Source organism: Siniperca chuatsi, linkage group LG18 (genome assembly GCF_020085105.1).
Source record: "Siniperca chuatsi isolate FFG_IHB_CAS linkage group LG18, ASM2008510v1, whole genome shotgun sequence".
NCBI lineage: Eukaryota > Metazoa > Chordata > Actinopteri > Centrarchiformes > Sinipercidae > Siniperca > Siniperca chuatsi.
This window is the reverse complement of record NC_058059.1, coordinates 9,140,628-9,167,225: the sequence shown is the minus strand read 5'-3', so window position 1 is coordinate 9,167,225 and position 26,598 is coordinate 9,140,628. Positions and strand designations below refer to the sequence as shown.

At 39.8% G+C, this 26,598-nt stretch overlaps 1 protein-coding gene across 6 annotated transcripts in view; it reads left to right on the top strand.

Annotated features, from left to right (window-relative positions):
• The first annotated feature begins 1,124 nt into the window (after window positions 1–1,124).
• The window catches only part of ptpn13 (protein tyrosine phosphatase non-receptor type 13), a 46,781-nt gene continuing 21,307 nt past the window's right edge, over window positions 1,125–26,598 (top strand). For 4 of the 6 annotated variants that reach the window (XM_044173844.1, XM_044173846.1, XM_044173843.1 and 1 more), the window contains exons 1-9: window positions 1,125–1,531; window positions 7,963–8,077; window positions 10,995–11,161; window positions 12,844–12,909; window positions 14,109–14,294; window positions 14,630–14,717; window positions 17,124–17,756; window positions 23,350–23,442; window positions 26,225–26,324. In XM_044173844.1, coding sequence (XP_044029779.1) covers window positions 1,436–1,531; window positions 7,963–8,077; window positions 10,995–11,161; window positions 12,844–12,909; window positions 14,109–14,294; window positions 14,630–14,717; window positions 17,124–17,756; window positions 23,350–23,442; window positions 26,225–26,324 — 1,544 coding nt within the window. In that variant the 5' untranslated portion in view covers window positions 1,125–1,435. Of the gene's footprint in view, window positions 1,532–7,958; window positions 8,078–8,756; window positions 8,777–10,994; window positions 11,162–12,843; window positions 12,910–14,108; window positions 14,295–14,629; window positions 14,718–17,123; window positions 17,757–23,349; window positions 23,443–26,224; window positions 26,325–26,598 lie in introns of those variants that run through there. The other 2 variants (XM_044173845.1, XM_044173847.1) reach the window with 2 other exon arrangements.

Sequence of the window (26,598 nt, the reverse complement as noted above, 5' to 3'; positions counted from 1 at the left end):
TTACATTAGAACCAAGTGAGTCAAAAAGAACCTTCTTCATACAAGGACAGAAGGGCTAAGGACCTTAGATTGGCCTGAATAGTTAAATTGTTACACAAAATGGCTGTTAGATTACAATAATACATCCTAAATGTTGCATGCTTATGTAAAAGCACATACACACGCACATGCAAGGAAATAAAAGGTAATATCAGAACTAAAAGACTTCCGAGTAGAGAATGTATACAACATTATATGACTGACGTTATGTGCAATGGCATCGGCTTCTGAAATGTTCAAGAAAACGAATATCGACTGTCTCTATCTAAAGAGGAAAATAGTGTTAATCAAGTAATCCAGTCTTATCACTCCATCCCATGGTTGATGATGATAATCATCCCTTTTAGCACTGACAAGCACTGACAGGCAACAGATAAATAACCCTTTCATCACAGCCACCATTTCCATAAGGCAGCATGTAATGATGACTAACAGCCACTAGATGGCACAAGACAGACCAAGAATGAGGCCGCTTTGAAGTGCACCATAGGAAGGAAGTACTCAGCAGTGAATTGCTTCCTGACGGCTTTAGATGACTCTCAAACAACTTTGGTGTTGTGGGAAATAGTAAAATATAGTTCACACGATCCCAGGGGGAACATGATCACATGATACACAAACTAATCCATTGTGAATATAAATTGTGATTTTCAGCTTTTGAATAATATAATATAAAATAAAATAAATACATGCAGTCTAATGTGTGCATGATTTCAGAGTAAAATAGCTTATCTTCAGAGTAACAAATTTGGTCTAATTTACACCCACATGATCTATACCTCAGTGCCCTTCCCTCTTTGACTTTTTCTGAGAAAAATTCACTGAAACAGATTTTAGTTTATATGAAATAATTTTGGGGTGTGTGGTCTATACAAACGTTTTTTCTTCTTTAAAGCACTTTGTAACCTTGTTAAGAAACGTCCTGTATAAATAAAATTTAGTATTATTATATTATATAGAAAACATTTAACAAATCAGATTCTGCCTCCAGGATCCAAGTTCACTGTACATTTTACTCCCAGTTGTGTGTGTTACCATAGAAACGGTTAAATGACAGTCCCCTAACAGCGAGCCAATGGACAGCCATAGTAAGGTGTCTGGTTACTCCCAGCCAGCCCACGCTAGCTGGGCTAAAGGAGGAGTTATTCCGATCCTCAGCAGTAATGGTGACTTGGCTGCGTTTGAGGGGAGCTGAATGCTGTGTAGTGGCCATCAAAAACGACTTGTGAGCAATTTCCAAAGAAGAGATTTGTGTATTTGTTTTAATTGCGACGCTTCGGAAAACTAAACCTGCAGTGTAGCGGATTTTTATAGCTGAATGCGCTGTGGAAAGTTAAACCTGTTGCCTGTCTGCCTCGCCGCATAGTAAACTGCTGCCCAAGATGTTGCTTTGTGGATGGGATGGCCTCTGGTCCCGTTTGTGTGCGCACTCATAGCCTCGTCGGAGTACGAACATTTCTTCTTCAGGTGGTTTTGTAGCTCTTCTCGCCTGGTAAGTTTCGTTTTAAGCACTTAATGTAGAAAACTGAATTGTTTTGTAGCAAACTTTAGCGTAACGGTTGCCAGCAACCGTCCCCGGGAAAACTGAGGAATTGAGTCTCTTGTGAGGCTCAAACGCCGACTCTTCTTTTATCTGAAAAAAAAGTGACACGGCTGTTTGCTAGCTACTTTTATGTTGTCTGTTGGTTGATATTTAGTATGTATCGACCTGAAAGTATTGCTGTAACGTTATGTTGTATTAACGTCACAACAATACTGATGTCTGACATGGGGCCACACCAGTCACTGTATTTTAAGTTTGGGAGGGAGGAAACACCACTACAAAAATAACAGGGTGTCTAGCTGGCTAACTGCCTTCACCACGTTCATCCACCAGCAACATGCATTCCATTCTCAGCAATTGATTTTCTCCTGTTTAAAGCCTTTTAGAGGCATAATGTGTCACTACAGACTGAAGGTTTTATGGGGGTTGTAAGAAGGCAGTTTGTACCCCCTCCCCCTTCATTACCATAGAAAAGTAGCAGTCAAAGGTCATGAGGGTTTTGAATATCTTATTTAAGACTAAAGAGCAAGGTGGTGAGTCTGTGTGATTGAGCAAGATGAACATCCCCATCTAAAGTGGTTATGATGGTGATGGTGTGAGCATCATCATAGGAAAAAAATGGGGAAAATCGTCAGTGGGTTGGGTTTGTGTGTGTTGGGGTGGGGTGGGGGTGGAGTGAGGTTTTGCAAAACCATGCTCTGCATGTCATGGTACTCATAGCAACCCTGTGATTAACAGAAATGGAGCGGATGAGGTCGAGACCAAAATGAGAAATGAGGGCCGTCGGTCCAGAGCTGGGCTGATAATCATGGAATAGTCATGGCTCTCTTTCTGGCTGGTCTTGACCCTGCCTGAGCTGAAAAACAAAACACCAACATCCAGGCTTAATGGTTAGAGAAACCATAACTGGTTCCATAACTGGAAGGTACCAGGTTCAGTGTTGTAATGGCCAGTGTTCAACAATCTTGTGTTAAACTCATTGTAAGATATTCTGGGAAAGCATGTCGGCTAATTGACTAAATTGTAAGTGGGTTACGATTAATGAAAACCATCCAGTGGGTTTTCCCTTTTTATTTAGGTGAGTCACCGCTTCTGTTCCATTCCTGCTACTTTTATTTCACAAACAATTTTAGTAAGACAGAGCTGTGAATGCAACCACAATCTCTGAACTCCTGTCACAGTTATGCAGTAAGGAATTCATCAAGTACTGTATGTTCACAAGCATTAAAGGAGGCAGTTATTTTACTATATGCTTTCATTTTATAAGTGTAATAGCATACAGTCTGGTTTTGGTTTGTTACACAAACATCAGTCCTTACATCATCATCGTCATGTTGGTACAAAAGATATTCTGATCCCGGTCTTCCTAGACACCGTGTGTGTTTTGAATTTGAATCATGTGCTTGCAGGCTGCATTAAATACAGTATGATTCTGGGAATAGAGGTTCACTCAGAGTTTGTTGTTGAATTTTCCTGGCATGAATGACTTCAGGAAGATTTTCACCTCAATGTTGGCGCAGAGCACTTCTTCTCACCGGCTTCTGTTCCAAATCTGTTTGCCAGCTGAGACCACAGTTCTGATGTTTGGAGGATATGAACAAATTCCTTCTCATATCTTATGTTACGACTTATGCTTTTGGAAATAGAAGTGGAATCTGGTGTTTTTTATGGGGGATTGCTTAGAAAGTGCAGCTACTTCAGTTTTCAAAAGATTTAGGATAAAAGAAAAGTTTGAGAGAGAAAGATGTGCTTGGTTTTCTGATCTTTTTGTTCCTGGCAAATATAGAGGGTTGAGCACTGAAAGAAAGCAGCAGAAGCTGAAATTATTTGTACCTTTTTGGTATTGGTTACTCCGCTGAAGTACAATTCTTCAGGGGACTGTTTTCAAATCCATTTCATGGGTTGTTGCTGTGTCACTGACAGGAAGGTGGGATGAAAGGAAAAGCTTCACCTAAGTGCAGAGTAAAGAGCAGCAGTATCACATTTCCAGGATTATTTTCTTTAAAATCCTTGTGACTGTGGCTAAGACTTTCAAACACTTAGCAGCAGCAGACTAATCCATGTTTAGGTTTTTCTTTCTAGCTATAGTGTGGGAATAATTGGGAATACCTGGGAACAAACATCCCCACTGATTGGAAAACAGAATGAGGTGCTGAAGTAGTGAAGGCTGTCTGCTCTTGCTGTTTTGGGACGCTGCCTCCTAACTAAGCCCCCTCAATAATGAGCAGGATCGTGGTCCAATGCGAGAGGAGCTGGCCTGCACAGCAGCCTCACTGCGGATAAAAAACATTCCACTGTAGGTCTCTGTTGAAATAACAAGGGCCGCAAAACAATCACTCCTCACAGCACCCGCTCTCCCCATTCTCATGGGTAATGAGCAAGATGGGTAGTAACCCACTTCGCCTCAGACTTCACGCCTCCCATTGACTAGAATGGTTAACCTGCATTCCTGCATAAACATTTAGGCCTGTGACATGCTTACTCATTAACTATCTTCTGCAAACTCTGATTTATAGACAGGGCATTGTTTCACATATTACTTTCAGAAATAAAACCATAACACTAATGAGGCTGCTGACCCAATTTATGCTGAGAGTTTATGGATAAGTGATATGTTCAAATTTAGCTCATAATGTCAAACACAGCAAAACTGGTGCATTGCTTCTTTTTAAAATGTTGAGTCAACTTTGGTATTTTTTTAGCCATGCTAGCAACGTGGCTGTAGGAATAGCAACGTTCTGTCTGGCGGTCAGTCCACCACTGAAAAATCTCAATAACTATAATTTAATACAGACAAGTTCATATAACCTGGTGACTTTGGTGATCCCCTGACTCTTCCCTCGAGAGAGTGTGAGATAGAAGTTCAAACCCTGCTTACTTTCTCATCTTTACTCACCTGTCCAATCGTGCTGCATGTCCATGATTGTAGATTTCGGAAAGTTACAGAAACTTGTAAGCATTTTGGGCATCTTTTGTGTCTTTTAGCCAAATTTGTACACCTGCCAATGCTATGGAACAGACATGATGTCTGCAGCTTTGTCATTTGGCTTTACTTGGAAAAAAGTTGGAAAAGAAGATATGTTTTAAAGCATTATTTTAAGGTTTTTTAAGGATAGTGGTACTATAGAAAATGAATGATGATTAAATGTGGTCTCATGTACTTTGGTACCCATCCCAGACATGAGTGATGTTTGGTTGATCTTGCATAGGAATTATGCCTCATTTCCTGTTTGCATATGTTTTCATCTGCTTTGTTTTTGTGTTTTGATTTATAAAATTCTGGGTGAAAGCTGTGAACTGGCAAGTCCAAATATACTCTTTGCTGTGTTTAATGTGGGTTTGCAAATGTTCAAAACATCAGAAAATCTGTCAACCTTGAAAAAATTTATTTGTTTTCAGTCAAGGAATAAAAACAGAGTTTCTTCTTATATACTACCATGACTGTCATATTTGACTGTCATATTTTGTGGCTAAGTATTGGAAAATTTAGAAGCTGTGCTCTAAATTTTGGGTTTTTGAAGTCCAGATTGTTGGGCAGGAGAAAAATTGGAGGAAGAATAAAAAGACTATCACTAGTAGGTAGGTTTCCAGCATTACTATATACAACAGTATTCTATAGTAAGAAGAAAAGATAATTTCAGAAGTGACTCGAGTAATTTCAAAGAAAGATGGATTTTAGATTTGTCTGCATAATCAAGTCTGGTTGGGCAGTGAAACCACAACAAAAGTCTCTTTCTTATGGTGGAGTCATGAACGCTGACCTCAACAGAGGCAAGTGAGGCCTGCAGTTCTTTGGATGTTGTTGTGGGGTCTCTGAATGGCTGAAGAAGAACAAAATGAAGACTTTGGAGTGGCCTAGTCAAAGTCCTGATCTGAATCCTATTGAGATGCTGTGACATGACCTTAAAAAGCCAGTTCGTGCTCGAAAACCCTCCAATGTGGCTGAATTACAACAATTCTGCAAAGATGAGTGGGCCGAAATTCCTCCACAACGCTGTAAAAAACTCATTGCAAGTTATCGCAAACGCTTGATTGCAGTTGTTGCTGCTAAGGGTGGCCCAACCAGTTATTAGGTTTAGGGGGCAATCACCATTTCACACAGGGCCATGTAGGTTTGGGTTTTGTTTTCCCTTAATAATAACAACCTTCATTTAAAAACTGCATTTTGTGTTTACTTGTGTTATCTCTGACTAATATTTAAATTTGTTTGATGATCTGAAACATTTAAGCTTGACAAACATGCAAAAAAAAAAGACATCAGGAAGGAGGCAAACACTTTTTCACACCACTGCATGTACATTTTACATTTTTGTGTACTGAAAAAACTGCATCACCCACCTACACACCAGTCCAATATATACTTTAGCACTTCAGATTCAGATCACTTATTATCCCACACGGGGAAATTTGTGTGGTCCATGTGCTCCAGATTTGAATACTTATATAACATATATTTATAATTTATTTATTATTTAATTTATTTATCTAATTCTTATTTTCCCCCATATTCAAGTATTATTTGTTATTGCACACTATAGCCTTTTTTTCACAGCCTCAAGAGTATGCCAACCTGAATTTCACTGCACATACTATATGAACATGTGACAAATAAAACCTTTTGAATTTAGAAATCTTGGTGGACCATTGTGAAATGGAAAATCCAGCACACTTACTTTGGTTGGAGATGTTATTCATACTCTTCTATTATGAAATTATTATTGGCTTGTCAAGATGCACCAGTGTAATCAAAACAAAGGTATGTCAGTGCTGTCAAATATTCTGTTTTATGCCATTTTTATACCTTGAAATCAACATGTCACTTATTTATATTTATTGTCTCATGCAAAGCTACAGATGCCCTTACCCCTACGCTTTTCTCTACGCCATTAGATTAGTAGAGTCCTCTTTTGCAATCACCACCTCCCCACACACACACTTCTAGCACCTGCAAGTATTGTATGTATGTGTGTTTGTAGTGTGCTGAAGGAGCTAATAGTTTCTGTTCAGTTTGAAATAGCCTGTCAAAACTGAACCTTCCTGTTTTGCTAACATTTGCATCATGTCATTACTGGATTGAGATTAGACTTCATTGTCACTGCAGCACAGGAGCTTTAGAGAGAAGCTGTGATATAGGAGAGATGAACTTAACGTGTAATTTCTCTCATTCAGGGTCCCGTATGGCTAACTTTCAGTTGGTTTATGGCATTTTAAGCCCACAAATCCCCATCAAATTTGGACTACTTGTTTGGTTTATAGACAGTTACAGCTGAGAAAAGACACTGAAACCTAAAAACGGGTGTCTTACCTTTGTGACTTCACATTAAAAAATACGAAAATCAAATCATGTAAGACAGCCAGCCTATGGGTCACATGAGTGAATTCAAAGTTTCTCTTAAGAATAGCGTGATTGGCATATTTGTAATCTAAATCCATGTTAAGTACTGTAGATGTACTTTTGTTTGATATTGGTTCATATATTTACATATATTATACACCAAAAGCTGTATTTGCTGTGTCACTGCCATCCACAAGATAATATAAACTACCTAGCTTGAGCTTGATCCAGTTTTAGTTTTATGACATGTAATCAGGTAACAGAAGTGTGTATTATTTATTATTTGTAGAGCCGCAAGCAAAACGACTACACCAGAAAAGTGGTGTTTTGCTTTTCTAGATTAGTGTCCACTTCAGTTAGAAGCTGCTATCTTAACTACAAGTAATAAACTGCTACTTTGTTTAGTGTAACTCAAAGAAAGGAGGTGTGTGTGTGTGTGTGTGTGTGTGTGTGTGTGTGTGTGTGTGTGTGTGTGTGCATGCACACATCATGTGCTTGTGCTACCTCCTCAATTGCAGAGGATAATAAGACGGCTTTCATTTAGAAGATGTGGGAGTTAGCCCAAGGGCATGAGAGAGCAAAAAATTACGCTCCAAATCGGTATTAACTGCATCAATGCTTAGGGTTATTGTAGTGAAATGGCAATGTGGGCTTACTTGCTTTCATCTTAGAGGCCAGTCAGGACAAGTGGGGTGTGGATTCTTACAGGATTAGACTTGTGTTAGGATTATAATTCTCACCTAAAATGAATGTTTATTTTCAGTTGTTCATTCTAACGAGAACATTTTGATTACTGACACAGTCAGAAAATTGGGACTTGCCTGAGAAATTGAATAAAAAGCCTGAGGGGTGTATATATAATTCTCCGATTAGCACTGGATATGTGATGTGCAGATCGCTCTTTGTGCTTTCTGGCCTGATTTGACCTTGTGCTAGAGGCTCCTGTGCCTTTTTCTCCAAATTATGGTTAAAGCTTATTTTTGTATTTGTGTGTTCATTTTCTGGTGTTAATCAGTTGTCCTCTTTCTCTGTTTGTACAAGGAAGATGCATGTGTCTCTGGCAGAAGCCTTGGAGGTTCGAGGAGGTCCGCTCCAGGAGGAGGAGGTCTGGGCAGTGCTCAGTCAGAGTGCTGAGAGCCTCCAAGAACTCTTTCACAAAGGTATGAACATGTGCAAAGATGTTTCCTAGAAATTATTGGACATACACACTAAACACAGTCCACATTTATTTGACCTACATACTTTCTTATGTCCTTCCTGTCCTTTTTTTTGAACAGCCTACTACTCTGTCCACTACTTTTTTTAAATGAAGGAGCTGAATGAAAAGCTGTCCAGATCCAATGAATTGCAGGTGCCATTTTGTGTTGACAAATTGATGGAAACGCTCACTGTCTCTCTCTCTCTCTCTCTAAAATGATTTGTTAATATTGTTGCTTGCACAATTGATTTATTATCCAAACCAACCCATCACATCAAAAGAAGCAACTCAAAACAAAACAAACAAGATGAACACTTCCTTCGTCGTCCACGTCCTTCACAATTTAGCTTCAGTCACACTTGGACTAAAATATGGGGGGAAAAATATGCTTGCTATCAGTTAAATCATAGCATTCAATCACTCATTTCGTTGTCAGTTTGTTGCCTACTGGTTCTGTGTCATTATTACAATTGTTGACTGTGCAGTTTTGTTTCTCTTGTTTTAATCATTTTTGTGAGTCATTTGTGCCTGTAAGTGTCTGTGATTGTCCTTGAAGCCAAAGAGAGATAAGGCTGCCCATTTCCAGAGTGTCTTTGTACTCAAGTAAACTTCAACAACGGGTGACTAAGGGAGGTTTAACTCTGGAGACATCGGACAGGATGTGAGTCATCAGGCACTGTAGTGCCCTCTGAGTTGTTAAAAGTTTGGGTGGTGCCTAGTCTCATACGAAACTCCAATGCACCTGATTATGTTGGCCATAATTGTGTCATCAAAACTGTTCACCATTGGCTGTGTGAATGTCCATGAAGCGGTAACTAAGATTTAGTCATGTGTATTTCTGCATAAACCAGCTTAACCTCAACTTCCAGTTTTGCTGACTGGTTCCATTACAGACAATCCTGGCAAGCTGTAGGAATTCCCTCTCATCAGTGTGGCTTGAAAATATGCCTTTTATGCTGAGGTCACATTTACAGCAAGAGGATTGTGCACAAATGCTCTTGTATATCAGTCATCAAGGCTTCTGAGATAAAGTTATGAACATAAGGAACAAATGCAAGGCTGGATACTTGGAGTATTTTAGATGATCTTATTTTAATCCTTGCATGGTATTGTGCTGCAGTAATTGTTAACACATCCTTCTTTTTCCTTCAGTGTGTAGTTGTGTTGCTATATTGAGTAAAGTGTGGCCTCTCGTGTACAGTTTTAGCCTGCTGAGTGAAGCTAAAAATTTAAGAGCAGATGTTGGAACCAGCTATTATAGAGTTTCTGAGCTATGTAAAGAAATATGTTTACCACGAGAGTGGATTAATAATGGCAACCATTTAAATTTGTTAGATAGATAGTCCTGGTCAACTATTAAAAGTAATGGAGAAGTGTAGATTTTGCTTAAAAAGCATAAAAACTAGAAAAGCCAATGTTGCTGAAGCAGATGAAATGTTTGCAGTGAATTTCATACTTTTAGATGTATTTTGTTTATCTGTCTGGTGTCAGTGAAAAGTGAATGGCAGGATGTCAGGACTTAGCAAACCTACATGACATTTCAGACACTTTTCAGACTCGCATTGAAAAGACTCACATTGTCAAACACTAAACCACCAGCACAGTTTTTTTCCCTGCGTGTAAACCGCAGCGGTTAGTTACTACTGTGTTTGTATAAGAATGATTTGTTTGAACAAGCAATGTGTGAATATTTCTGATTTTGTTAGATAAATTCCTCCTCATGCTTTTGTCTATAGAATATTGAATGATCAAACAGAAATGAGTGTTTCCAAAATTGAGTGTTGTTTGTCTCTCTATCTGCTCCTGTATTTGGTACTCTGCCAAGGCAAACTACTGCTCTACATCTGCCAGCCTGTCACTTTAATGGCACGTTTGCTGTGGAATAGAATGCATGGTACACTGTACAGTTTGTAAGCATCTACTTTTAGTTTAATAGTAAAGAATTATTCCCTATCTCAGATAGCAGCTAATCAGCCTGACATACTACATTGTTAAAGGATAAAGAATTTACAGTTGTACAATTTGCTGTCCTTTTGAAGTGAGTAAGGAATCAAATGGTGCATGCCAAAGTCATGTTTTGAAAGTTTTGGTTTCTCTCAGGTTGAACAGTCAGTTTACATCAGGTATGGTTTCTGTTTATATCTGCAGTTTATTGAAACTGTTGATTTATTTGTTATCCATCAAGAAACTAATTTGCTCAGAGTTATGCACTTCTGCTCATTGCTTATCCATAGCAAAGGTTTTGTGTGGGAGACACCTAGTAAGTAACCCAGTCTACTTTTGAGTAAGATCTCCACATGAGTTTTAAACAGGAAACTTATATTTACTTTGTAAATTCCACCTTTTTGAAAGCAGATATTTGGTGCCTCAAATCCAGTTCCTCTGTTCGCCTCGCTGCTCCTCTCAGAGTTAAGTATCAGTCGAAGAAAAGAATTTTGCAGCACTGCTCAAACATTCCTTTGTATATTTTTAAAACGTTCTCTAACCATAGCGCTGGCTGTGGCTTCGTAGGAAAAGAGAATTACGCTGTGTAGCCATTCCTTTCTGCTTCTATGCCTCAACAGTTATTTTCTTGCAGGCTAAGAAAGCAACATGTGTTTTTGTTTACTTCAATCATCTTGAGTTTCCATAAACGCCAAAGCCTTAGCAAGAAACATCCACTGTGGTTGGATATGTCTACAGTTGCTGCATTCAGGCTGTAAATGCTTAGACAAAATTTGATGCTAGTATCAAGCTTGAAAACACAGTACTTCATATTGTGTGTGTGTATGAGAATGGCTGGGAATTTAAATAATGGAAGTCCAATGTGTTGTATTTGTTTTCCTGTTTTTGTTCCTGATCATATCTCCAGTAGTTGAATTGTCTGTTTCTCTCTCCAGATCCTGCAGCCATGGGCTTCATCATCTCTCCCTGGTCCCTCCTGCTCATGCCCTCTGGCAACATCTCATTCACAGACGAGTATGTCACCCAGCAGGACTTAAGAGCCTTCACGGCTCCAGAGGTCCTGGAAGGGGTCTCCTTGTCTTCCGTCTCTGATATAGAGAAGGTATAAACCTCTACATAACTCACGTTGTGACAGAACCTTACAAACTGTTTAGTCTACATCTACTAATGCTTCGCTGGTGTGAGTTTTATCACCTTTGCCAAATCTTTTGTTAATGCTCATATGTATGATATGTCATAGCAAAATCCTGGTGATAACTTTTAGTTTAAACTTCACATTCTTTTTGACCCTTGGAGATGTCTGGTCTAACCACAGTCGTGGTTGAGTACCTTAAAGGTGTCCTGTGGAGTTATCTTCTGAACAAAGTCATGTTTACATTCAGCGTTTCTCAACAAAACACATTCGGTTGAATGCCTTTCCTTCCTGATACATGCAAAGCAAATAATTTTTTAAAATTGAAACCTCCATTGTCTACATCCATGTTTGCTAGCTTGCAGTGTTTTTCTCTGCCTTTTGCTGGTACATTGCTACATTTTTTGGCACATTACCACCATGTGTCGGTCAGTGGAATAATGTGAAACCATTGGCAGGAACATGTATCATGTCACCTGTTTGCTCGTGCATATGCGTCCACGTGCACATGCACGAGATACAAACAAAATGGGGACCCACTCAACAAAACATTGCTCTATAGCTCTACTAGTGGTCAAAAACTCCACAGTGTACCTTTTTAATGAAGCTGTTGTTATTTCTTTCTTGTTGTTTGTTTTATTTGGGTTTTAAAAATTGCTGCATTCTACAGTTTGGCCTAGGACTAATACACTGAGAATCTGTAACAGGCTAAATCCATTGTGAGTCATATTTTTTTGGGGTGGGGGGGTGGGGGGGGCCCTTTATATCTACAGAGGGAGCGGGTCCCCTTCCAGTTATCGTCATTGTGTAGTAGCAACATTCAGAACTGAAGTCGTCTCCTGCAATGCACGACTTGTTTTACATATGCACAGGACCACGCCCCCTCTATTCGACTCTACCCCTTTGGTAGAAGAGCTAAAATCTTGCATGACTGGATTCCCGTCTCTGGCTCGGCCCCACAGACCTCAACACAGTTTTGTGCTGAGTCAGTTTTCCAGCCCTGGTCCTGCCTCCCAGCTGAGTTATATATATAATCTGTTTCTCTCATTATCAGAGACTTTGGGTAAATATACGTCAGCTGCGAGTGCCACGATTTTCCTTTAACTTTTTCAACATTTGGGGTGGTATTGTTGCTTTTAATGAGTGGCTTTTAAATTTCCACATTTTCTGAGAGTGTGAGTGTGTACCCGAGCTCTGTTCCTGAAAGACCTTGAAGGCTATGTTGCATTCTTTGGCAATCCCTGAATTATTCTTTCCTCTACCAAGCCCAACATTCAGGGGAAGTGATTCCTCTCCCAAGCAATGAGTGCAGAGTAATAAGGAGAGGGAAATGGAAAAAGGTTTTTGGATTTAGGCTGAAAGCCCCTGCTTTTTCCTTTCCAAATAAGAATGAATTCAACTTTTATTATACTCCAGCGGTCATTGAGCTTTAGTCTGTCCCTCTTTCTTTCATACAGGGCAGTTTGACTTATTTTAATAAGGTTCAGTGTTTAGTTTATCTGAATGAAACAAAATCTTTACATTCCTCATCTTTTTTTGGTTCTCTCTACTGCTTTACTCTTGTTTGTTTATGTAAAATGTTTGTACTTTTTTCTTAAGAGGGCAAGATTGAATGAAGTATAATGCCTATTAAGCTTAAGTTTTTTTCGCAGATGCACATGTACTCTCTTGGGATGACCCTGTTCTGGGGAGCAGACTACGACATCCCCCAAAGTCAGGTAAATCATTACCAAGGATACTTCCTTCCAAATGGATAGGGGTTATAATATGGGACCATATTTACACTTGGTAACAAAGGCTCATGTATTATTTTTAGTAAACTTTAATAATTTTTGCCTTTTTATGTTTACAAAAAATAACTTTCACTACACTGGGTATCTCAAACAGTGCCAAACCAACTGGACTGGCACTAGGAAACAAGATGCTAGCATATCAGCATTAAGTGATCTTAAAGTGGGGTCTTCTTGCAAATTGATGGTCATGTGATTTGACTGAAGATATGCATAACATCAGTTGTTTAACTAGTGCACTTGGCAAGCATATTAAGAGTTGAGACAGTTAATAATGTTCACTGGAATAGCTACACTCAAAGTACATTTTTTCAAGGTTTTTTTTTTTTTTTTTCAACAGTAGTGATTTTGGCATCACACAAACTCATAGTTACTCAAACATTGCCAGTCACACTGGGACAATGAGAAGGTGGACAGTACCCTTGCTGGAACTAATGTGTGGCAAAATACAACTTTTAATAATTGGTGGTACTATTAATTTAAAGAACAACAACATTTTAATCATGCCAATTTGCAGCCCAAATGCCTGATAACCACTGAAAGCTATTTTTCACTGGAATCTTTTTAAAATGTGATCTGTATCTGAATATTTCATCCGGATAAGAAGAAAAGGTGCAAGCTGTAAATGCACTCTGGAATGTGTTTTGAATCTACTGAGACCTCTGGAGATGGTCTGGCTCACTATGCATTCATATCGCGGTAAGAGTCAGCCAGGTATAAAACACAATCTGCATTCACCTTTCAGAAAGTACCGCCCACGGGTTAGAGATGATGATTAAAATCAGCATCACCACCCCCAGTGTCATATACCTAAAACTCTGCAAAATGTGTCAAACACAAATTTTTTACCATGTTTCTGGTTTTTGATGGACAAAGCAAATAATTTAACATCACTTTGAGTTAAAAGTAGAGGCTTAGCTTTTTAATATAAAACATGTAGTAAATGGACATTTAAAGTAGGTGATGGGTTTATGCCATGCTGGCAAGGCTAAGCTCTGCTTCCTTATCAGAACACAATGGAAGTCAACGAGATAATACAGATATCAGATTCAGAGATAGCAATAGAGCTTGTCACTTGACAGTACATAGTGCTCTTGTTAACTGTCTTCTTTCTGTTTGCTATGCAGCCTATGAAGTTGGGGGAACACCTAAACAGCCTGCTTCTCAACATGTGTGATGATGTTACATTGAGTCGAATGTCGTTGCGCACGGTGCTGGACATCTGCAGCAAGCACATTAGAAACTCCAGTTGTGACCCTCCCTTCTCCTATATCAGAAAACTGGTCCGATTGGTACTTGGCAGCCTTTCCCAGGTACAAAGTTTTTTTTAATGTAGGTCAAATCCTGTCTGTTCCTGTCTATTTTTCTATATTTTTATTTTGGCGTTATGCCATTAAGCCTGCGCTTCAAGCTTTATAGTTAAGTGTAAGTTAAAAGACTATTATCTGCTCCGTCAAAGCACAATATGTTTAATTACACAACAGATAATGGGCCTCATGCTGATAGAACATGATTTCAGGACGGATGACTCTCAGAAGGAATTACCCTACTAACTTCTGTTTTTTCCCTCCTTGCTCTCCTGCTTTTTTCACCCCTGCTCTTTGTTTTTCTTTCTCTCTTACTTCCACTCTCGCCGTCTTTTTCTCAGCTGGATGGTCTGCTGACTGATAGAGAGTCTCTTCCGGAGCGGAGTAAGGAGATTCGGGAGAGGCTGAGGGGCAAAGGTTTGCCCTCAGGTAAGATGAGCTGCACTGGCACACACGCATTGAACACAGCAACTTGAGCAGTTACTAGTTATTTTACGCAGTGATTCAGATTTCTTGGCTGCCAATGATTCGTGATAAAGGGGTCTGGTTTCTATTAGTTTTCAAAAACACTTGCTGTTTTTGTTATCCTATGTTGTGTGAATTCATCATTTGAGTGGCATAAAGAAGAAGAGACGAGAACAAATCACCAAATCCTAGATTAGTAGGCTCTGTTAAGATAATAATGATGAGAATATTTTTTTCTAAATAGGCATTATCTTTTCTTACTTAATAATGATAAACTGAGTTTATGAGCCGAGTGTTGTTTGACATACTGTTTATATGTTGGGAAGTTGTTTACATTTATGTTATGTTTATTTTGGGAGAACACGATGTAAATGCCTTCCCTGTTTGTCAAGCTATTCATCACTTACATCCTCACTTTCTGAGTTTGTGGGAAAGAATCGAAACTAGATGAGGAACAACACACTGCAACCTCAAATCAGATTTAATTCAGGAAAATATGACCAAATCTTCCCAGTGGTTTCTGAGAGAACTCCGGCATTTTTCCAGGCCATGGAAAGGAGAGCAGAGCAAAAAACGTTGTCGTCCCGATTATGTAAGCACGGCATGGCATTGATTACAGAAGCATATTTTGAAGTCACCAGTGAAGCTGTCTGTCTGCTGTTTGTATCAGTGCTTTGTTTCCCTGGTTGAGCACCAGCCAGCCCTAGGGAAAGTACATGCAAAGAGTATTACTCAGTTCCTAAGCTCTTTTCTTCTCAAGGAGCAGCTCTCTCCCTCCTGTATGCCAGTAGTTCCAAGTTGTAATTGCTGCTAGGGGAACTCAGTCACTGTCTTTTTTTTATGTTGGATATTTTATGTCCCCATTTCTTCATTGCTGTAGTCATATGATAGTTACACTAGTATTTGCTGAAAAACTTGTGGCAGCCATTGACTTTGGGAGGGGGTACATCCTGTTGAGAAAAGTCTTTTTTTCTTTTCATTTTTTGCTCAATCTAGTCCTTGTGTGCTTCCCCCGAGTTCCTGGAAGACAGCCTGTCTGTCTTTGATGTGTTTCCCTGTTAAGACCAAGCATATGCTTTGTAGATTAAACCACCACATGCAGCGTTTTTACAGGACTTAACATCTCCTTCTGCTCTCTCACTTCTGCATCTCTTCCTCTTGTTTTTGCTCCTGCTCATGCATGTTTGCCTTCTGTTTATTTCTTTCTCTCTAAAACAAGAGCTGTCACTGGCAGAGTTTATATACGGCTTGTCTGGAAAGGCAAACTTGAAATTTATGCACAGTCAAAGAAAGCAACATTCATTATTCCGTTTTAAGAAAGACACAGGGATGGGTTGGGTGCCTGTGCCAGGAATTTTGTTATTGTGGCACAGTATGTTCTATTGTTTATTTTTAAATAATGATTTGCTTTTCCTTGTGCTGTTGGTTTACTTTACAAATTAATTAGTTTTATTTGCCATTAATGGCAGCTACATTACCACCCCTTGGGCTGTATAACAGAAACTCCATATTGGTGCTACTAATTCTAATTAAATACCATCTAATCCAACAAATAACCATGAAAAATTCATTTGAAGCCGGATTTAAAAACATTGAAATTAGAATTTAAGAATAAGGGCGTTTCTGTAATAAGGCATCTGGTTCTCTAACCATCAAACCAGCATACATAAACATGTAGCTGTGGTCTTGCTCTAGATTATTAGATGTTATGTAAGCAGTATCAGGGTTGTCAATCACAATATATTGTACTGTACATTACTTAGTATGACTAATTAGGGAATCTGAGGACATACTGTATGCCTGTCCAATTATTAATTTACTGTAGTTGGTTGAATTTTAATCTTTTAGTAGAGGGGCTGTGAGAGGCCTGCTGCAGGTGCTCACTCTGTTGAGGCCAACCCAGGGTATCGGAGCAATGGAGGGGAAGTCTACAGTCAACAGTGCTGTGTATAGTTGCCATGTCATGCTGATGCTGTTAGAAATGGATGCCGGGTTGGACAGGCACTTAGACATAATGAAGCGAACTGTATTTATTCAAATCAAAATCCTTGTTAATCCTCTCTAGGTCCTCCTCTCATCGTAAATACCACTTTCTGAAATGAGCGTAGTGTTAATGATGTTATCCAGTTGGAATGCTGTGTATTTCAGATTGTCTCTCATACTGTGTATATCATAATATCAAAAATAGATATGCTAAGAAATGCTATCTGTTTGCAGTCAGGTTTATTTGAATACCAGCTAAATGGTTTTACTTTGCTACTATTCAAGATGAAGATTTAGTGTGTTATTCTGTGTTTTGAGGCTGTGAGTTCTGGCAGTGTGAGATTCTGCTCATGGTTTAATAAAACGTTGGTTCTCTCCTGTTCTCAGGGAGGAGTGCTGCACCCAGGGTTCTAGAGCGCTACCGAGCCAGGACTCAGGAGCAGACGTCTCTTAACCGGGGTCTCAGTCGCTCCATGGGCTCTCTGCCAATCCAGGACCTGTTGAAGGGGGATGAGGAGGCAGCCCTACAGTATTCTCTGTCTGACTATCACCCCAACTCTGAGTCCCACACAGAACTCTACCCCAAACCCCCCTCACTCCAGCACCAGCACTCCTATCCCTATCTGCACCCCCTTCACCCCCAGCAAAAGGGCCGGCCCGTGGAACTGGACCGGAGGTCTTTACCCTTCCACAGTGGGGACCTGGACCCTAGTCAGGCCAGGAAGACCTGGGCTTCCTCTGTGGACTTGGCTTACATTGACCCAGAGGCTCTTCGTTTTGGGGCTTTGGAGGATGCTCGGAGAGGCAGCAGTGCCATAAGTACCCACTCCATAGGCAGGCGCAAATCGCCCTTGCGGGCATCCAGGGAGAGGGATTCTCGCTACTCTGAGTTTGGTGGGCTGAAGAGTAGGAAGCCTCATCACCACTCAGCCCTGTCGGTAGGCTCAGGCCTCACCGGTGCCTATGACAGGATAAAGGAGAGACAGAGGAAACTTCAGGTGCTAAGGCAAGCAGTGGATGGTGAGTATACTTTCTTAACATAAAAGTGCAGTAAAGATGAGCAGTTGTTTTCAGTCCCAACACTGAGATAAATTTGCTATCAAGTTTTGATTTGAAACACTCACTTCACGCTGTGATTAGCCAGGCATGCAGAGGTGAAAAAGTAGTCAGGGTTCGAACTTCCTTCTCAAGCTCTCTTTTCATTCTTTACACAACTATTTCTTTTACGTGAACAACTAAGTGCAACACTGAATGCCTTCCAGGAGAGACTGTTTGAAAATGTGTGCCATTATCCCCATATTTAAACAATATCATATTTCCCCTCCTTTCTATGACAGCTGACTTTCCACCCCACCTTTGAGTGTGGCCGTTCAGAACAGCCATTAACACTTTTGCCTTACACTGAGTTAGGACCACATGTCGTATGAACTTGTTTTTTTTCCTAGCATAACCTGACCCTTACTGTGCACATGGCATATTGTGGATATTCTTCATTTTTAAGTTGACCAAGAAAACAGCCATTTTTGGCTTTTCCTGATAGTTGGAGAGGAATTCACCATTAACAAATAATAATCATCAGTGATTGTCTTTTAATACAATCACACACACAAACAATACCAGGTGTCCCATATGAGACTAGCAAGCTGAAATGTTCTTTCCTTTATCTCCGCCTTTTTATCTCATTGCAACAGATTACGCACAACAGTCACCTGGTCATAAATATTACAGGATAATGGGATTTTAGTGACAGGTCTGAGCTTGGTCATGTGTCATTATTGTATAATGTATGATGTCGTTACTTTGTCAGAACATGTAGTGAGTGGGCTTCAACGTGTAAAGATACTACATCAATCTTATGTGTAAGGTGGCCCACAACTTCAAGCTTGAAAATCCCACTGAGGCTCCCAGCTTTAGTCTGCTACTTAGACAATGAAGAAAATCTTCAGTAAAACATAGCCTTTCAAGGTCCCAACTGTGTCATTAAGATATATAGGAAATGTCAAACTGGGAGGTAAAATCCCCAAGTTTCCTCTCGGGGGTCAATAAAGTATTTCTGATTCTGAAAATTAATTTATCGGGCAATAAAAGGAGGTACAGCAGCTTGGGTGAAAACACTGGAGGGAGCCATCAGCTGGGCTGATCTGAGAGGTGAAAAAGTGACAGTAGTGGGATGACGTGAGCAGACAGACACCTGGACTAGTTACAGGTTGTGTGTCCATCTGTAACTACCATGTGGGCTGGGAGCTGGGTGCTTGCTTGAATGAAGTATTGTTGGTGGTGGCTGTGCAGCAGTGTTTAGACAGAATGTATGAGTCACTGGTACAGAGGTCTCCAAATGGCTGATTCTAATTACAGGCCAGTTTAATTCTAGCCTGCTGCTAACTGTCACACATGCTATATAGCCAAGTCCCTTACTATTTTTATTTTTTTTCTAACATGACTGTAAACACACAGATATAAGCACACATACATGCAAGGTATTTACAGACTCAAAAAACAATCTTTTTATAATCACATGCTTAGACCGAGCACACACAACACAATTGTTTAACACCTCAGCAGTCAGCCCCAAGAGCTTTAAGTTTCCCTCAGGAGCTTATTGAATTCTTAGCAAAGTCTCCATAGGCAGGCTAGTTTTGTGCAGAGAGTCACAAGTGGCTATATGGGCCTGCTGGTCATCTGGGGACAGTGGAGGAGCATGAGGAATGAATGGTTTCATATAATAAACCACTGTCTTCTACCTCTTCTTCCATTTTCTCCTCCCGCTGGTTTCCCATACTCCCCACTCTCCAGCTCCCTCCAACCTCCAGCCTCCCTGCTTTTCTGGCCGCTATTTTTAATGCCGACTGAGCCACCAACCAACGGCATTCTTCTCCTCGACTGTGGCTTTTTATCCCCAGCAAGTCCTGCCTTCTTTTCCTTCCCTCGCCTTTGCCTTTTACTGATTGTAATCAGAGGCACTTGGCATTTTTTATTTCATATGATGGTGTGAAGAGAGGAGCTGAGTTGCTCTGCCTAGCAGTGTCAGAACTAGACTATTTGAATGGTGGGTAGCCCCTGTCTATTGTCCCACCTGTGTGTGTGTGTGTGTGTGTGCGCGCGCATGCTTGGGCTTGCTTGGAGAAGATTGAGAGGATTATCTTTGTGTATTTTTTGTGTCAATAGCTTCTGATTAATATTAAATTATGGTTGATATTAGACACCATGCTGATGCAAAGAAATGTTTACTCCCATCTAAACTCACTGTGGTTGACTGTGAAGGCTGAGCCAAAGTATTTTAGTATTCCATCCCAGATCTATTTCGCTAGTATGAATGAGGCCTAATTGAGCACAGACGATTTGCAGGACCTCGTGGATGTGTTACTTGGCAGAGACATGGCTTTTCTTTCTTTTTCTCTTACTTTTTTCTGTTCTTTCCTGCAGGAAAGTGATGGCGCAGCAGTGGTCAGTGCTCTCAGGTTTCACTCAGTTACACACCGCTTCTCTGCCTTCTGTGTGTGTACATTAATTGAACATAACTAAACATTGTGTGTGTGCATGCCTGTGTGTGCATGGGCATGTTTATACCTGGTCTCCTGTGTCTCATCCAGTTTTTTTTTTTGGTGCCAAGGTGCTTCAATCAGTAACTTTCCTTGCAGACCTAGAGGCTGTAATTGGAGTCATGCATAGCGGATGAGGGAATTCCAAACATTATTGGACTTTTCCGGCACTTGGCAGCAGGTCATGTGGCTTTGGGCCGGGGCTGGTCCAGATTGGACAACAATACAGACCACTGCTGCCTCAGGGGAAGGGGAGGTGTTAACGATATAACCCCAAAATTTTCATAATTATATTACAGTTTGGTTTGTTCACTCCAGAGGCTGCATCTGGAAAGATTAGTGTTTGTAAGGCTTTTATAAAAAGCTTTTGACTATTAGATTTAATTATGATCCATTTTAATCAACTACCTGATTAATTTGCTCTTCACATTATGCATAATGTCTAAATCAAGCACCATAAAGGTTCACAAGCAGTGTAGAAACTTTGTGTGGAGTTCCTTCTTTCTCCCTGGGACTACCGGACTTTAAATAACCCCAGAGTCTGAGTTTGTGTCTCTTCTCAGTTTGAAAACTCCAAAAGGCCATAGCCTATAGAAGCTATTTGTGTACTCACAGAAAGCTTGTGTCAGAAGTGTCAGATCTGCAGGGAATCAAGGACAGGGGAAAAAGAAACAGGGATGTGGGAGAGGAAATGAAAAGATAAGGTAAACGGCGGAAAGAGAGAGAAGTAAGGAGATAAACGCAGGTTACATTAATCGTTCCCTGGAAACGATGCTCTTCCAGTTAAAATGTGACTCACTAAGAAAAAGACATGATAGAGCTGAGTAGGAAGTAAGTTGGAGCATTAAACTATGAATGAACCCCTGGTCTTTTTGCTCGCTAAGCATCACATAAAGTAAATTTAATTACTACTAAAACGTGCTGACAATGACTGAAATCCTCTTCTTTTCTTTCTTTCATTGCCTTTTTGTGAATTTATGTGTGTGCATGCTTGCTATTTACCAAGTGTACTCCTTTAAGGTGGAACAGGAAAGGATTCAGAGAATCAACTAAATTTATTCAATAGATCTTTTGTCTTCATCTGTTTTGTAATACTTTATATATAACAGTCAGTGGGCAGGAGCACAGAGAAGGAGCTATGCAGTACATGATTATCTCAGTCACCCTCTGGCTAACCCTTCTGCTCCCTTGCTCGCTTAGTGAAACATTCACATTATCAGCAAGATATCGCTTTTAATCTCTCTAATTAGCTGTGACCCTCTCCATTTCTCGTTCCCCTCATTGCTTTGAGGTGCAGTTGGTGTTTTGAGGTCACAATGAAAAGTCGATCCCAGGTTTATTTGGGATTTCTCTAATATGCTGATTCACCCTCAGGTTAATTGTGACTGACCAACAATCACATTAAACAATTGTGGCTTGACCAGAAACATATTATTTGTACAAAGATTGAAGTTTCTCCCCTAACCGCAGTGACAACATTTTTTTCACAGGAGTTACATGTGTGGTTCTGTTGCGCTCAATATGCCATACAATATAATGCACTATATATTATAGGGTATGCTGGGTACTGGGTATTTTAGCAGTGTTTATAACATGATATTTTCTTACAAGTACAATCTATAGTGTCAAAAATTACCTTTAGATTAAAACAACACCTCAAACTGCCTACAACAAAGTGAACTCCAACAAACTGGTTTTTGCATTGTCTTTTCTGTTCTGTTCTGTCTTTTCTGCCACATCCAGGACACTCATGTGACATTAACTGTGGATGGAATTTTTTTAATAGTGAAGTTAATGTTCTTTTATTGCAAGATTTATTGGGATAATCTTATAAAATTACCACCAGTTTAGAGTTTTGTAATGGGGACTGGTTAATAGATGTAAATGCCTGTCACTTAAATTAAATGGTGCTATTTTGATTGTTTTTTTCTTGTATTTTAATACATTTTTAATAAGTAGCACATAAAAATAATTAGTTGATCTTGTTTTGGTTTCCTTTTCCTGCCAATCCTGTTGATAGTGGTGGGCTCTTCTTGTGACAGAAAGGGGGTTTTCTCTGCATTATCTTCCTCACTTCATCCAGTAGGCCTCCAAATTCATCATAACCGCACATATAGCAACATAGTGGACAGTCTAGGACAGGTGACTGTGCACATGCGTGGGTATCTGTGCATGTAAAACTATTATGAGTGACAAGTTGACTAGTCCTGTTCCTTCTTAGTAAGATTATAGCTGCTGTTGGGCCACAATTTTACTTATGATGTTAACATACGACAGGCATCATTACAAAGAGAAGTCTGTTGTACTGTGAAACTCTTCTGAACCAAAATGCCTGAGCAATGACTAGAGAATGCCACTCATTTAAGCTATGTAACTGATACTGAAGGGCAGGACTTTCAAGTTTGTGTACTAGGAAGAGAAACCTATGACTCCAGGAAGAGAAACGTATGACACATTAGGTTAGGGTTCAGACTGTTTTGAGAATTGTTTTTTTTTTTTTTTCCTGTGTTGCCAAAGATTTTCAGTTCATTATTGGATTTATGAAGCATTGCTTAGAGAAAAGTAAATAATTGTGGTGAGCTGGTCTGTACTTACTGTGGTTCACCCAGTCGAGCAAGAGAAGATTACGCCCTCTATAAAGCTGTCTAACCTGACAGGAGGCATGTCTGCGGACACTTGTGTAGAAGCTGCTTTTCGTTGTAGTTACATTTGTCTTTCATTAGGAGTGTTTACAAACAGCATGACTAATACTTGCTTTGTGTGCTTTAGTCAACTGGTTCGGAATTATCAGTCAGAGAGTACTGTAAAAGAAAACAGTAGTTGTCAGTTCACCTGCTGTCCAAGTCTTATGAAAAGTGATGCAACCTTTTGTAAAGTTCTTTGTAGTGTTACATTGAAAACAAACAGCTTCACCTTAATATTCCTCACAAATGGCAAACAAGGCTATATAACCATTTTTAAGTTGTCTCATGTGCATGAAGTTTATTTTATCATTTTGACTCCTCTTATGTTACTGCATGGTTTATATTCTATTATTTTTAAAAGATGGGCTGATGGTCTCTCTCTTCACTCAGACCCAGTCCACACCCACCAGAGGTACCACAGTGATTACAGTTCATCCAGCGAAAGCCCCTCAGTGACCTCCTCTGATCCAGACTACAGGCAAGGTAAAAGATGCCTCTGAAGAATTCTTTATCATCATTGTTATTCTCTTCATGGAGGCGTACATGGTATACTACACCGTGTGTGTGTGTGTGTGTGTATAAACCGTTCTTGGTTATGTGCATGCAGCAAAAGTAAAAATGAAAAAACAGTCCAGTAATAACATCCCCATTACAGTAGACTAAATGAATCAGGTAACAGGAAAAAAAGAAGTAGCCACACTGGGACTACATGGCTCTCAGTCCTGTTGGTTTTCACTTTAGCCATCTAAACAAGGACTGATTTACACCTGGAACAGTGAGTGAATCATTTAACAAGAAAACCAGCAGTGGTCTGTGCCACAAAGCCTGGGTTTGAAAACCACTGGCAAAGGATATCAATTATTCTTTGTCTCCACTGAATGTGGTCTCTCCTGCTCAAAGCCAGATTTTCTGCTGTCTTATTGCCAAACCTCACAGGACACACCTTGTAGGCTAAAAAGGATGAGATGCACCGCTCTTAATTTTGAGAAGCACTGCAAAGGTCTTTTTGTTGTTTCCAGGTAGCTGCCAAGTCACCTGCTGTCAGTCACCTACCTGGTGCTGCTAATGGAATTAGATCATGTCCTTAGCTATGTAGGATTGCACAAGATAACATGCCGTCACTGTCAGTGCAAAATGAAATTGTGCAATAAACATAGACAAGACGTTAATATCGTAATAGTGTGGGAAACTGACTGGCCTACAGTTTCAAGTGGCAAAGAAAAATATGGCTGCAGTATTGAGCAAAACTCAGCAGCTCAGATTTTATCTTTCCAAACTGAGCTACAGCAATACCAAAAAACCTCTGTTGTGTGAATTGTAATGCCTCAATTCATCATGAATATGGATTCATCGTCTTGCAGTGTCTCGCTGAAATGAACAAAGCAAAGGCAGTTGTAAAAAGAGAGTACAGAGAAATGCTTATAATTGGTCTACCTTGTATGGTAAGTAATCCGGGTTGCGAAAGAGCTTTGAGCCACTGAAGATGAAGATGACCATGTTAGCAGGAAAAATGTATTAATATATGTCCTGCTGTGTACTTATTATACTTACACTGCATTCTAGTGGTATTAGACCCAGCAGACTAATGCTTACCCTAGTCTTGAATGCTGCACCAACTACCACATCAACTGTGAACAGCAATTCAATAGGCTTTATTCGCATGGCATTTGACATGTGTTGCCAAAGCACAGTTACAATTATGATAGACAATGAAGGAAAGAAATGAAATTAACAAAATTAATGTGATTAACAGTATTAGTTAATAGAACAAAATAGACAATGAAATAGATACATGAAGTAAAGTAATATAAGTAATCATAACAATGCAAGACAAACAACAATACAAGTTTCTACTGATAAAATAAAGAGATGGTGGCGGAGACGGTAAGTACAATTATATTTATTTTATCTATCTATATATCTCTGTCCTACTGTTGTCTCTTTTGTTGTGGCAGGAAGTGACATATTTAGCAGCCAACACTGCACAAATTGACATCATATCAGAGCTGGTTGCTGCTCATAGACTGCCAGTGTGAAAATGTCTAGGCTTCCAGGCTGTTAGTGGGCTTCATTTGAATGGAAAGTGGAAGTCCCCTCTATGTTGCCAACACTATTTGGACACAAAGTAGCCAGATTCCCTCTCCAGCCACATCCTCTAGTTCCTTCTAGTGAATTTTCAGGCATCCTGGTTAACAGTTCAAGGATACTGATCAGATGCCCAAACCACCTCAACATGCTCATTTAAATACAGAAATTCTACTTTGATACCTTCTGGATACCTGACATCGTCCCCCTGTCCTTTTTAGTGAAAGGACCTGAAAAAGAAACTCATTTCGGCCAGTGCGATTCTTTTAGTCACCTCTTTGTGTTCATGACTTTATGAAGTATAGGGTTTGCTCACTGGTTACCATGACAGTCCGGTACAAGTTGTCATTGGTTTAGAGATGTTGCACATGATTAGAGAAAGTATAAACATAACAGCAACTCAAGCACAGTGTCAGGGGCCAGTGTAAGACTTGGGATGCATTTGACTTTTAATATATAACTACACACAGATTTAATTATATCAAAATATATGATATATATTTTATATATATATATACTGTACTCTATGTAGGCAGTTTTACATGCAGTGTGGTATTAGATGTGCTTTTGTTTTTCTAATAATTTCAGTGTGACTGAAATTAAGATTGTGTGTGAAATTTAATCTAGATGACCCATACTCCATTTAATACTGTATCTACAGGTTGCACCGTTCCATGAAAGTTTGACATTGAGCTCAGGCAGCTGTTAAGAGTTTAGACACACCAGCGGAAACAGTGGCAGTTTCATTTGGAAATGGCTAAAATATATTAAACATGTTTCAAAAAGAAAGGCTATTTGAATTACTTTCAACTGAAACGTACAATAAGTCATCTAAGTCTTCTAAAGCATTGAAAGGCTCTTAATGTACTAAGTTGGGCAGTACTTAACTGATACTGCTGCTGTAATGCCATGGTAGTCTTTTGAATGCAATTTGAACTTACGACAACAGAGATCCCATTGTGGCGCTGATTTGACCTGATTTGAGTATTCTATAACTACTCTACCTCCTCCAATGCATGTTCATGCAGGTACACCACAGTGTGGGTGTCTTCTTCTGGAAGGGGTGTGCTTGATTGTGTATATGTGAAAACAAAATTTACGCCTTTGTGTGAGAGAGTGTGTGTGTGTGTGTGTGTGTGTGTGTGTGTGTATACAGCTAATACGCCCATGTGTCTTCCAGCTAAGAAACCAGGCGAGGTGAGGAGGTATGGCTCCCAGCTGGCACTTTCCTCTGAACATGATGCCCTGTCGCTGACAAGTCACAACACAAACAGGCTCAGGTAACACACACATACTGTATGTATACAGGTGGCTATTTAACAAACAAGGTACTAGTGTTGTGTTTTCTCCCTGGAGCAGCCAACCTACAGCTACTCTCATTCATAAGCATTCTTCATCTTCATTCTGCCACTCCAGTAGCTCAGGGTAAACTCATTTGCAAGCCAGTTTTATTTTACAAATTATTGAATCACTGTATTTGGACAGTAGTGGGTGCCACCGATGAAGCTGTCCAGTTCGGTCCTCTGGGCCACACACAGCTGGTGTGGCGCAGCA